Source organism: Dromaius novaehollandiae, chromosome 2, assembly GCF_036370855.1.
Source record: "Dromaius novaehollandiae isolate bDroNov1 chromosome 2, bDroNov1.hap1, whole genome shotgun sequence".
Classification (NCBI taxonomy): domain Eukaryota; kingdom Metazoa; phylum Chordata; class Aves; order Casuariiformes; family Dromaiidae; genus Dromaius; species Dromaius novaehollandiae.
The window spans coordinates 165,143,736-165,157,902 of record NC_088099.1 but is presented as its reverse complement, the minus strand read 5'-3'; the positions used below and the strand labels follow the sequence as shown (position 1 = coordinate 165,157,902).

General features: G+C 38.3%; 1 protein-coding gene across 7 annotated transcripts in view; it reads left to right on the top strand.

Annotated features, from left to right (window-relative positions):
* Window positions 1–14,167, top strand: part of PTK2 (protein tyrosine kinase 2) — a 196,084-nt gene that overhangs the window by 150,542 nt on the left and 31,375 nt on the right. For 5 of the 7 annotated variants that reach the window (XM_064507919.1, XM_064507918.1, XM_064507915.1 and 2 more), the window contains 5 exons: window positions 5,879–5,935; window positions 7,319–7,339; window positions 8,382–8,479; window positions 10,659–10,743; window positions 13,436–13,536. In XM_064507919.1, coding sequence (XP_064363989.1) covers window positions 5,879–5,935; window positions 7,319–7,339; window positions 8,382–8,479; window positions 10,659–10,743; window positions 13,436–13,536 — 362 coding nt within the window. The remainder of the gene's footprint in view (window positions 1–5,878; window positions 5,936–7,318; window positions 7,340–8,381; window positions 8,480–10,658; window positions 10,744–13,435; window positions 13,537–14,167) is intronic. The other 2 variants (XM_064507916.1, XM_026113664.2) reach the window with 1 other exon arrangement.

Below are 14,167 nucleotides of genomic sequence, written 5' to 3'. Positions count from 1 at the left end.
AATCTCCAAAATCCCCAAATCCCTACAATAAAGCTAATTGCATGCAGGAGGGTGACCAGTAGAGCGGCCTCGGAGGACCTTGGAGCATTTTCCCCAGGAGGTCCTTGGAGAGTTGGAGTATCTATTCCAAGTCAGGTCCACACTGGGCATAAAACTCCAGGGAGATATTTCATATCATAATGTGCGTCCACGCTGTTTCTCGGTGGGAGAGAGAAAGCGAGTGCTTTGCCTTGTTCTGCCCGACTGTGCCGCGTGAAATACTGCTTTTGTGTTCAGCTCTTCTTGTGAGAGTCCGGCAAGTCCATACTTTTGTGTTCAAGTCTGGTGAGTGCCACTTAAGTCAGAATTTGCCTACCCTGCATTTCGGTACAAGGCAGGAGCAGAGCTTGCAGAAGTGGAGTAAACTCCTGGGAAGATGCCGTTCTTTGCATTAGGAACGACTGATGTATATGGAGAGAGGCTGGCTAAAGTTGACTTTTTAATAGATTTGCTCTCGCTTTTAAAAAGTGAAATAAGAATAATTTATCACTGGGGAAAGAAATTTTCAGGAAAATGCCTACTGGGCTCGAGAATTTCAAAACCTTTCGTATATCCGTTTTGCGTATGCAGAGTTGTAACGTAAACCTTTACTTTTTGTGTTCGTTCATTGTAGATGTTTTCTCTGGTCTCTTTTGGTTTTATTTCCCAGTAATTTGTTTCTGTTTTTTTCTCTTTCCTTTTCTTGCCTCTTTGTAAAGGAGTCAATCACTGTCAGCATAAAGTAAAGAAAGCTAGACGCTTTCTCCCTTTCGTCTTCTGTTCCCATGAGCCGCCGCCGACGGGTACTGCACTGCTCTTTGCCTAGGCTGCCTTGTTAACCCCCAGCTGAATAGCATACTAACTCAGTTACTGTTTGTTTACGACCTTAGCGGCAGGTAAACAGAGTTCCAAGAATAATTTCCTTTAAATTTCTGCCACCCTTCCCCTCCTGAATTGGATTTTCATGCGATGTCGCAAACTTGCCGGTTGCCGTTTTTACGGGGGACTTTGTCCCACGTGCCGGATGCTGCAATGACAAATACATTAATAATTCCATTTGTACAGCTCTGCAGCCCCCAAATACCCTTGTTGGGTTTTTTTTTGTGAATATATCTAAATTTCATTCTTGGACCCCTGATACAGCATGCTCATGAATGAAATAGAATAGCAACAAGAAGCATCAACTAAGATCCCTTTAAATTAAATATTGAATACAGCGATGCTTGTGGCTGCTTACTGGTTCAGCACTTTGAGAGGACCAGTTTGGCTTTGTTAGGGGTAAAAAGAACGGGAGGAATAGGTGCATTATTTTACAATATTAGTATGCATTTTCATTTTATTCATAAATACTGTCTGAAGTGCATCAGCTTGTGATGTGGGTATTGGTGTGGCATACGGCCACTGCTGTGAATGCAGAATACGGTGTTTATTTGAACCGATTCCCTGTAGCGTTGCTCCATGTACCACTCATTTAACTTTCAAGTTTGTATAACTGTAAATGTTCTGTATAATTAATACTTACATTACTCTATTTCTTATTCGTGTCTTAGCGATAGCTTTAGGAGCACATGTCCTTTGAAAGAGTCAACACCAACCTGGGTTTTCAAAAATCATGAGTGTACGTGCGAAGCTTTCCTAGCCAAATTGAACTGACTCATCTGGCTGTAGGAGATCTGTCTTGTAGTGGAAGTATTGAATTAAACCGCAAATTGACATTGCTTAATGATGCATTGAAAGAACTAGTTCCACTCCCAAATTTAATTTCTATGTAACTTTGTGTTTGAAAGTCATTAACTGTGTCATCGTACAAGCTTCTCAGAATATATCTCTGTCCCTTGGGTTTTAGGTGAGAAGTCTTAAATTCCACTACTTTTCTGGTTTCTCTTGAGTCAGGTATATAAGATAACTGCAGTCTTAATACTTTTGGATTACTCATGAATTTAATAGTATATTTTCCCCTCCCCCTTCTCTGTCCCTTCTCTCTCCCCCTCTGTTTTTCTCTCTCCTTGCATGCCACCTGGATCTGCAGATGAAATTAGTGGGGACGGTAATATGTTTTCTAGTCTGTGTGTTACTAACATGAAATATGCAGCTCTTATATCCATATACTGCTTAATGCACATTTCAGTAATCAATTTTGTACAAATTTTAGTATTAAAAAGCAACCTGCATTCGATATTAGCTAAGAAATACTGTACTTTACAGGCCACGCAACTAACACTATCTGCTGAACTGGAAAAGGGGGAAAAAAGTGTTTCAGACACGCGGGGATTTGGTATTGCATGCGTTTGCAGTGCGAGTTCTGGCATGGCGCAAAGGAGGTTTGCGGGTTTTCAAGTCTGTCCATTCATTTTGATTAAAAGGGTGGTATCGCAGATTTTTCTTTGTCAGTGAGCAAGTTCATTGGACATAAGTTGATAAATGAGTCTACTACGTGATGCTTGACTTTAAAGGCATGGTAGCATCAAAGTGCTCTGTTGTCCACTAGTGTTTCTTGCATAAAAAGAAACTATGCAAAATGGATTAATTTAGATGAAATATATGAAATATTCATCAGATTTCAGCTACTCTAAGGCCTAATTCTAACGGAAGATATGAAAAGGAAGGAGAGAAAGAGATAGAGATAATGACTTGGGGCCTTCCTCTCAGTAAAATGTGAAGGGGTATATAAATTCTCTTCTCCTTTCTCCCCTTCAGATATAAATCACGTTAAGGTAATGCTACCACATTTTTTTTTCTTTTCTAAAACATGAAAAACGCAAAGGGCGTTTTTTTCTGTCAGAAATTCTATTTCATACGCTAATCTTAACTTTTTGGTGCTTATCCCCTTTTATAAATTTATGGGATCTGATAAACACGGGCAAAAAAAAACATAAAAAGGGAAATGCCATGGGGGTAAAACTCATGAATTGGCTGTCACAGATGTCATCTACTGGGATGGGCTTTTCCTATGCTCTAATAAATACAGTCGGATATAATAAAGCTCCAGTTGGCTAATTCGCCTATATACCACCACCACTGCATGTTTGTCCAGAAGAGGCCTGTTTGGTTTTCATCCAAAGAACCTAGGGCTGGCCAGCAGGTGAATAAGCTCAGTCCCGTTTTTAAGCTGCAAGAGAAAGCAGCGATAAAGAGCCGTCTTTTTATACCTTAGTCTGTCTAGGTTCTCAAAGATAGAACGACTCCCGGGGTTTAAATCTTGAGGGTGCCGCAGCACAACCGTGTTTGTAAAGCTGCCCGGAGAGCCTTGCCCAGCTGAGTTTTGCTTTACGCTCTCTTTCTGCCTGGGTCCTGCAAAATCCCTTGTAGAAGCCTGTCTTACTGCGTGAATCTCCAGTCGTGGCGTAAGGTCTGCAAGCGATGGAGGTCACTGATGTCTTCGGTGCAGAACACGTTAAGCACTTGTCACTGTTACTCCTTCATTAAATTTTCCTCCTATTCCCAGAAAGAATGGAGATACGTGGGAGCTGTTTTTTGACTTCTGAACTATATATTCCTCTCCCAAATATTAAATGTGTACCAAGGAACATTTGTTAATTGACTACATTTAATTTATTCGGATTGGCCAACCGAAGACCCTTCCAGCTTCAGTACGGTTTTGGGCAATGTATCAAAAGCCTGTAAGGTGGGCTGCAGCGTTCTGATAATGCCTTTAGTATGAATGAGCGTCTTTAATTAAAACGGAAGGATGAACAGGCCAAGCCATTTATCACATTTGGTAAGCACTCTTCCATAATCTAGTGTGACAAATGTTTTGATTCTTTTTTTTTAATGAGCATCGTTGCACCAGTTCTAGTGCCCAGGTTCTTTTAATTCTTCTTGAAGCTGTTTCTAGTCTCACTCATTCATTCATTACATGGCTATATAAAGTACTCTCTACTATCTGCCTCAAATAATAGCTTATAAAGGTAGTTGATGCATGTATATATAAGCGTGATATATGTATATGTGTGTGTATGTGTATATATACACACACACATATATATATATCACGCTTGGCCTAACAAGTTAAAAATATCTCACCATAATATGACAGGAAAGCAGAATGATTTATCCCAATTATGTTGCTGTCGCTCTAATGTTTTCTTTAAGATGGGTGCTTATTTTTTATTTTCAAACTCGGCCTTATTTCTCACAAAAAGTAAGTTTATAGTATAGGGAAGAAAAAAAATACCCCCCCCCAAAAAGGCTTCTTTCTTTCCACTGGGGTATGCTGCCTGCTTAGCCTTGTGCACTTTCATTATAATACACTGGATTTTCATTACCTGACTCTCTTTTACCAGGTCCTAAATAGAAATCTATTTTCTATTTGCCTAGCAAAAATTATAAATGGCATAGCAAAAATTGCTTGGCAAATATCTTGAGTGGCATAGGATTTCCTCATTCTGTTTTTGCAAGATACAATATATTCCCATGGGTATTTGATAAAAGAAGGCTTTATTTATCTGTTTTCTAATAGTGCCAAGTTAGGGTCATAAATCTACAGTTAATCCCTAAAGTGTGTTGAACTTCAAAGGTTACAGGCAACCTGTAATTTCCTAATTGTCAAATATTCATGCTGTTTGAAAATGAAGCCTCTTTTTTACATAGTTCTATAATAATTAGGAGCCTTGCTTGGGTTTCAGAGTTGGCTTAAGTTGGTTGGACTGAGGGCAGCCATCAAAAGGGATCATCCCATCCTTCTTTCCACTCTCTCTCTGGCTTCATCCCACTCACCACTCAGACACTCAGCCTCTAGAAATGATACCAGGGAGGAGTAGGACTATACATGTCCTGGAGAGGTGGGGAAAAGGGGGAGCGAATCAGGCCTTTCAGAGGCAGCCCTGGCTTTGATCGGCTAAAACCAACCCTGGAAACCACGTAGCGGACTTGAGATTGTTCAGTTTTGAGGACCTTTATATGTATTTAAAGAAAGTTGGCGAATAGAATTTAACAGCCTTGCAGTGAAAAATCCTCTCGCTGTTGGGGATTGGGTTTGTCAACCAGAGTGAGAATTTATCTGGTTGTTAGGAAGTGACCTACTCATGCTGGAAACTCTTTAGAGCAAGAGGAGGCTCTTCGGATAGGACTTGTCACCATTTAGATCATTTTGAGAACTGATGATGTAAAAATAATAAGTCTTGAAGGAAGAAAAAGAGTCATTTTTCTGAAAACCTGACAACGCATGCTTTCCAAAAACTAACTGTGAGGGGTTGATTCTTGATGTCAAAATTGGCTAGTTGTTGGAGTGAATTTCTATTAAACAAGGAAAATGAAGATCAGTAGAGGGAGAAAGGGTGTGAGGCAAGAGTGTGACCTTGAGGGATCTTTCTGCTCTAAGAGAATCTATGGAAAATTATTCACCTGGCCACACTGACTGTAGATAGATACCGCCCTGGAACATCTTCACTGTCCGTTCTGCGTGTTAGATAGACCAAAACTAGCACACCTTTATTCACACTTCACTGAGAATAAAGGAATTTAACCTGTTGATATTTGCTGTTTCTATCCATTAACACCATTGTTTTCTCTTTTTTGTGGTGGGAATTTGCTGTTAAAAAGATTTTCTTTTTAAGTCAGCAGTTGAGATGGCTTGGTTTCAGTTACAGAACTTACACTTTTTTAGAATACAAATGAATTCTCCTTTTATTCCTTGTTAAATGCATCTACGTGATGTAGTAGAATGGGCACTGAAGTCATCATCGCTTCCATAAGTAATTCATGCATGAGCAAGTTGAAGTCATGCTATTGTAAATGCCTCCCAGCAGCGGTGAAGTTGGGGGTTGTGGTGTATCAGCATTGATAAATGGGAGACAGTGGTAAAAAGGTTGAGTTTGTTTTCACTTGCTTTTCCCGAAACTCTTTAATTCCTCCCTTACAGAAACAGATGACTATGCGGAGATTATAGATGAAGAAGATACTTATACAATGCCATCAAGTAAGTATGCTAGTTAACTTGGGAACTTTTGTCTGACAGCTTCTTAGGTTTAGCGGGGACCAAATCTTGTATTTCAGCTTTAAGTAATATGTGTGCAAAGAAGAATATTCATCATGAAAGATGTTCTGAAAATTCATGCATTCGGGGTCTTTCAAGTTCAGCTTCTGGAGCAAAGGCACCAAGTTCTGCAACAAGTTTTGCTGTTGTCAAAGACTTTACAGTAAAATCCCTTTTTTATCTCAAAATGCAGGATTTTTAATTACGATGATGAATACATGCTTAGAAAAAGGAGTGGATATAATTTCTTTGATAAGAGCAAACAATTTGGGAGGCAGCTGTATCTCAGCCCTGCTCTGTGATAGACTTGCTGCTCTAATTCCTTGATAGAAGAGAGTCATCCGTACCACATGTAGTTTTGTAAAGATGAAAGGCTTTAGGAACCTAAAAAATGCACAGTTTTTCCGAGTCTTCATTTTTGAAGTCAAAGATACTGCACTAGCCAATGCAAGGATTTTGTCTTCCGGCATATTTGAATTAGAGCGTAATCCTAAACTGGAATGTTAAGGTTAATTAAGTTAATAAGAAAGCCTAGCGCTGTGATGTTAAAAGTTGTGTCTGCACATTACGGTTGGGTTCTGGCAGTCTAGGATTTCTCTAGAAATAGGTGATTGGTACCCAGACCTGCAGAAATGTCAGGTTTGCCTATGATGAGAGGGCAGGATGGTCATAAGGTGATAGATACCATGATCACCTGGAGAACAGTGAATGTATTTAAGGATTTTGAGAATCTCCCTTACAGGGGAGGAACGTTTCATAATCATTTCAGCATTTACAATAACAGTATGCTATTGTGGAAAATACTTGAAAAGCAAGAATATGTATGTTTTCCAAAAACGAACACGTGTTTTGAATGTCATGCAGTAAGTCAGTACGTGACTCTACTAAAATAGTTGCAGAATCAAAAGATACTGTGATAGATTGTATATTTTATTATGTGTCATCATATTAACTCTATATGTATTTTTTTGCAATCTTTTCACTTAAGTTCTCATGTAAGTAGTTCCTTGTGAGCTCAGCCCTGGGTGATGCTGAACACTTAAGTATGCCTTCAACCGAGAGCCCATGAGATGGACCGTTGAAGTGAAAATCATTCAGTGCTTTGCTGCACTAAAGTGGATTCAGGTGTTCAGCTCTCGAAGGACTGAGCCAGAAAAGATCACAAGAACAGACCCATGACTTCTGTTAATGTAAACTTGAAATTGCTTCAATATGTTATTTCTTCAGGTTTTTTTTAAAATGTTGAAAAATATTTGTCCTTGTCTTGTTAATTTTAAGAAGCTATCTCTAAGTAAGCGTTTGATTTTTCTCTTAATTGCACTGCAGAAAGCTATGGAATAGATGAAGGTAACAGGAGACCCTTTACCCATCCCTGTGTGCTTGCAGTTTGGAATGATGTGGAATTTTTCAGTTTACTATTCACTTTCATTTAATAAGCATTATTTATTTATCGTTAAACCAGCTAGCTTGGGGATTTTAAAGAGGAAAATGCAGTATCTAAAACAAGAGATGAAAAAGACATTTATTGCTTTGCTATCCAGCTAGAAGACATTATTTTTGTAGTGTTAATGAAGCCGTAAACTAATCAGTCATGAAGTCTAAGCTGGTTGTTTATAATTTTTTTCTCTGAATAATAGAAGAGGTGAAAACATACTGTACGTGTTTTTCTGCTATTCCTGAAATATTTTTCCATGTCTGCTAGAAATTAAGTTGCAAGTGAAGTAATTCAATTGCAACTGATTAAATGTTTTTATGAAGTAGTGAGCCATTTTTATCAGTAATATCCCCACTCTATTAAACCACAAAGTGAACAAAATTGCATAAGTCACAAAACATCATATCAATTTCATTTCAATTATATGCTGATAGAAGTGTAGTGCACTCAAAATTTTGCTCTTTCATTTGATCTGTATTTGCCATGGTGTTGTTTCCATATTTTTTTCTCGCAGTTACCTCTTTAAAAATTCTCCTGGCTCATTTGATGGTTCAGAGATCTAAAATACCCCACAGTGGAGTTCTCTTAAACGTATAAAAGCATGTGTGCGCAGGCTGTATTTAATGCATTCCATATTGTCCTAGGCTGTTTGTGTTCCTCGTCTTTTATTAGCTGTAATTAAGAAGGATTTAATTATATCTATTGCATTGAAATAAATAATGCAGTCAATTTAGCAAATTAAGTTTCAAAATTCCTTTTTCTTTGCTTTGATTCAAACATTTGTTTAAGAGAATTCCACTGTGTGTATACAGTATTTGTATATGCAGCAGATGTTAATCTTAGTTATTCATACGTGAGACATTTGAGTGACTTACTTTGAGTTTGGTATCTTGTGGATTATTTCTTTGCCCTTTGTCAGAAATTTGGTATTTTAAGTGCCTTATATTCTTGCAGCCAGGGATTACGAAATTCAAAGGGAGAGAATTGAACTGGGGCGCTGCATTGGTGAAGGACAGTTTGGAGACGTACACCAGGGAGTTTACATGAGTCCAGTAAGTGTCACTTCTGAAATAATAAAAGTTAAAAAAGTACTGTGTGCATCTTATATGCCTTGGATTGAGTCCACTAGGAGAAGCAAATATTGACTGTGATTTACTCATAAGAATAATCAGCACGTACAGCATGTTCTCCACGTTTGAGCTGATGTAGAAAACTTCCTCGTTCCTGGGTAGTCACTCTGCTCTATATCCCCATCAAGAAATAAATGAAAATAGCCAAGTGAATTATTCCAGCCCATACGAAAGCCACTGGCTAAGTCCAAATTGCAAGTCACTGCTTTTAACCCCAACCGTACGCTTGCTCGGTCTTTGGTTTGAGTGTGTCCGAGCATGGTAAGCGCATGTGCCCTTGGCCACTCTCTGCTGTTGGGCATCCAAAGCTTCAGAGCCTGGTCAGAAGTTTGACACCGTATTTATGGATGGTAAACCTAAGTTAGCTTTAGGTTTGACATTAAGTGCAGAAGCTGCCATTTGTGTCAGGATAAGCTGATCTGCCTGACCTCGGCGCTGAAATAGGAGAACTTTCCTGGTCGCTCTAGTGGAAGGGCAGTAACCTACAACAAAGCAACAACCTTAAAACCAACGTGGCTGTTTCTACAATGAGCGTCTAACTATATCTCTCGCTAAGAAGCTAATATCTTAATAAATTACGGTGTTGCCCTGAAAGAGAAGATACAGAATAGTTGGTCATTGATCCAGCCAAAGAGTCACCCCACTGAGACCGGAGAGGTTGGCAGGACTCATGTACTTTAGCCTGGTGCTCATGTGTTTTTCCAGAATGCAATCGCAAAGATTAAAATTGTGATTTAGATGAATGAAGGATTAACTCTGTGGAAATACACAAGAGAAAGTTGTAAAATTATTTAACTTCAACAGAAGATTTCAAGGTTATAACGACTAAGATTTCTACACATTTCAAGTGAACACATCCATTTCTTATTTGAAAGGATTCAGGGGGTGGTGTTTTAACAGCTAAACTAATAATTCATGTATGCCACAACCTAGCTCTAACTTCAGAAAAACACCATTGACCTCAGGAAGTGTTGTCCAGTAAAAACTGATTAGCTTCCTGGATGTGGTTGGGTCCTGTGCAGGCAAAAATGTTAAATATTCTGTCCAGGTTTGAAGTCTGTTCTGGCACCTTCATATAGAAGCAGTGCTGACATATTTTGCATTAAGGTGTGTCCTTATTTTTCATATAATCCTATCCAAGTTAACTGACAAGTAATGTTTCGCTGAACTTGGGGCAGAGTAGATAAATCTAGTGCTCTATAAAACCAACTGAAGTCCCCTTTTTTAAGGAATACCATTTCGAAAATGCTTTCCATCTCAGTCTTTCCTTTTCATCAATAGAAAAATGCATTTTGTTCAGTCCTCCTGGGCATAGTAAGAGCTTGTTAAGTGGTAACCTGCTGATTGCTTTTATTCATAATTTTTTTACAATGTGTCAGGCACTCAAATATGCAAAGGGAAATTAGTAAGGGTTTACCATTAAATTTGGATGCACTAGATAGACGAGAAGTTAAACCTCACCTCGCCTGCGTTTAAACCCTCCTATTTAAAGATAGCATCGGGTGGGGGGTGTCGCAGGGGCTAATGAAGCACGAGCACCTAGAGCTGCTTTGCAGAGGAGAAATGTTCTTTCATAGGATTCAGCTGAGAAGTTTAATTACCGCGGATCCCGTTAGCAATCTGCTTACCGTAAAGAATTTCGGTCAGTCAAAGTTACAGCCAGTCTCTGCCCTGCAGAAGCCTCACAAAATCTGTTAGTTGGCTTTGCAGGCTGCCTGCTTGCATAAGCCAAGGACATTTCTCAGTCTACTCGTTTCCTCTGCTTTGCTAAATACTGTCATAGTTTACTGTCTTCAGCAGCACTAGAAAATGTACAGTACTATGCAGTTAAACTTCGCCTTGTTTTAATTTTATATGGAGTACAATACTTTAAAATAGGTGAAATTTTTCTTCGTTTCATTCGATGTAGATGTTGTACACTCACTACCTTGATTATAATATTATTCTAAGTTTTAACATACTGATGCTTTCAAAATGTAGTTTCTTAACTGAAGATATTTTAGTTATTAGTCATTTTCTTTTGAATAGCTTTGCTAGAATTTTAAAGGAATGAGTTTGTGATGGGCTGTATTTCAGTTACTTGTAAATTTTTGTCTTTCAGGAAAATCCAGCTATGGCTGTTGCAATCAAAACATGTAAAAACTGCACTTCAGACAGCGTTAGAGAAAAGTTCTTACAAGAAGCCTGTGAGTATTAAAATGCTTCTTTGGGGCTAGCTGCTGTAAGTGGTCCTGGCAAAGACTTTGCAGCCATCTGTGCCACAAGCTACCGATATTAATTTAAATGTTTTATATATAAAAAACACGTTATAAAAATATGTAAATAATAAATTTTATATCTATCTAGCTAGCTAGTATGAGCTTATATACATATATGTATAGCATGAGTTTTGTCCTCTCCTGCAATATGTGCCAGACTGTTTTATGTCTTGGCATTGCCCATGTATATGACTATATGTAATCATTTGATTTTCCTAAAGTAAGCAGTGATGTCCAACTCCTTTAAGACTTCATAAGCAGTTTTGGCGTGTTAGAGATCTCATCCTCTGTTTCCTGCTTTTTCTCTAAGGAGTTAAAAGAACCGTAGCACTTGCTGGAGCATATCGCGCCACCTTTAGAAAGTCAGGATGTTGTGTTTGTTAACAAAGTTTGCTAAAATGTTATGTCTAAAAGCGATCTGTTTGGAAGATTTGGAATTTAACATTTTAATGGTATGAGCCCATTTCCAAAGTAGTTGCCCACAAATACTGCAATTCCTCAAACAGTGGCTTTCATACATGGAGAAAGGCTCTCTGAATTTCTGAGAATGTTATAAACTCTGCAAGTGTTTATAAATCTCACTGAGATGGATACTAGTGCAGAACTTCTAAAAGAATGTTATAGATACTGATTTCTTTGGCATTTGTAAGCCAAATGATATATGAGACACAGACCTTAATTTTTGCCTATTATCCTCCGCTACTGTATTGCTGAAAACCTTGTAGAGCTATTGTGTTACATGAGTAAAATCATTGCTTCAGGCTGCATGTAACAGGATACTCTTACTGACTGTTCCTGAGTTCAAGGATTTTTTAATGACTATGCATAAAGAAAACGTGTGCTTTTCTTTTTTAAATGTTAGGGGTTTTTTTAATTTATTATCTTTTTTTTTTCAATTACATTCTTAGCTGTTGGAAAAGTAAATACCATTGCTCATGGTAATAACTTCGCAGTCAAAGATATACTGCTGATTCTTAACAGTCTAGAAAATAATTACGCGTGCGCAAGGACTCCTTATTGTACTTTGAGCTTGGCCGATCAGGAAATGCCAGCGTAGCAGATGGATAACTAGTGCTTTTTAATTTTTGATTTAATCAAACTCTATTCCTGCTTCTTTTTACGTCCATGAAGCAATGTTTTCATGTTCTAAATCATATTCAAAACTGCTCTGAGTTTGATTAGCGTAGGAGAACCCTAAAACTACATGACTGGGGTTTCTCTTGGAATATATACTTTATTTACAAAGATTTTAATAATGAAATTGGATTCAGAGATTCTAGTTTAGTAATGCATCCTTTTTCAGGATGCCAGAAATTGCTTCCCTCTGCCACTCTGAAATCCTCTTTAATTCAAAAAGGAGGAAAGGCGGGCAAATTTGAAGGATTTAGGCATCCAGCTTCAATTCTATGTAATATTTTACCAGTTGTTATTGCCCGGTTGATGTTTCACCATCCGGTCCTTTGTTTATTCCTTTTTATTAATGTGTTAAACTATTCGATTGATAGGGGTGTCTGCTTTATTGGCTTTGCTGTATTATTCCTAGTACATTAATATTTTGAAGAGTATAGTCTCACATGTGTCCATATAGGTTTTCTTGCAATATGATGTGTTACTGAACTATTATGAGATTAGGTCTTATAAATAGAATTATCAAAAAGTTTTTTCTGGTGGTTTGAGATGTTACGAAATGTATTGATTATATGGTTGCAGTGTGCCAGTGTACTTCTGAGCTCATCAGAGTAGGAAATCCCAAAACACCTGCTGCTTTTGCTAGATTAATTTGTGATTAATTAAAAACAAAAATATGGGGGTTTTCTTCCTGTCCAAGTTTTGAAGCTGAATCAGACTTTTCAGTTGTGGAAATACCATGTATTTCTGTTGATATTGTGAACTGTAAATGTAAAAGAGATACTACCTTAAGATTAAATTTAAGATATTTGTCATGTGTATGTCAGACAGTAAAAACTTCATCAGAAGACTGATGTTTTGCTTAATCTACTGAATGCACCTCTGCACAGCATCAATAAGCATTTGCCCATCTTAGTGCATCAGCTATACTGCGACTGCACTGCTGAGCCTGAAAAGTTAATTAAGCCCATAGAAAATAAAATCAGATGGGAACATAACCATTAAAGGAGATGGTGCTTTTACGCCATCAACTGACACGCGGTTTTTTTTCAGCTACTGAATGATACCCACTATATATTCCTTCCTCGCCTTCCAAGAGGAAGAGTGCGAGTGAATAGGTCACGAGCTGGGTTGATAGGTCCGACAAGGTGGAAGAGCCCGAGAGCTTGACTCGCATCTTTAACAGCAGTTCCCTTTTTTTGCAAGTGGAGGGTAGATAGAGCTGCTCGAGCAAGCAGGGTCTCAAGCTGTCAGCAGACAGGATGCAGAATCTCCAATGAGCAGACATTACGGCTTGTGAGAACTTGTCTGAAGTCCCACAGAATTGTTACTGTCTCTCCTGGCTATTGGTGGCTCAGTTATAGACTAAAAGCTTCTCAACTGAGTTGTTTTATTGCCAATAATATATACATATATATACACATATATATATGCATTGCATTAGCAGTTAGGTTTTATGTAAAGCACTAACTTAATTTTTTTTTCCTTTTAGTAACAATGCGTCAGTTCGATCATCCTCACATCGTGAAGCTCATTGGAGTGATTACGGAAAACCCAGTTTGGATCATCATGGAGCTCTGTACACTTGGAGAGGTATGGAAAATTCTCATCCGTCTTTGGTCTTCACCCTTTTAGCTCGTACTTTTGTACAAACGTCTTGATGCTAATGCAAAGGGGTCTGAAAATTTGCTTGGAGGCAAACTCCTCAAACGTGGTACCGTGACTGTGTGCAGAATTGTGGATTCAGGAGCAGCAGAATTTGGCCTAACCCCTCCACTCAGGGAACTGCAGCAGCTCAGAGTGATTTAGTCATGATTTTCAGAGAACCTCAGTTGCTCTTCCAGAGTGAGAATGAGACCTGTGGCAAGCAAGACAACGATTTTGAGATAGCATTTAAACAGCATTTCCAAGCATACCTTCTTCAGGCGAAATTATATAGTATATCTTTTATTCCTAAAAGATGGCGGTAGCAGCTTGTGTTGTGTGTAAGAATTGGAGAAAACTGTGAGCATCTTTGCTATTCATGGGCAAAGAGAGCTCATAATGTTTTACTGACAGTAGTTAAAACTACAGTTTTTCACCTTTTGGAAAGTAGCTTCCTGAGTGATGCTTCTTTTTCCCTGTGAACACTGAATTTATTGTGATTATTTTCTGTCCAGTCTCTGCAGCAGGGACCCTAGAAAAGATGGTTTTCCTCATTATTATGTCTTTTGGATGGATGGTT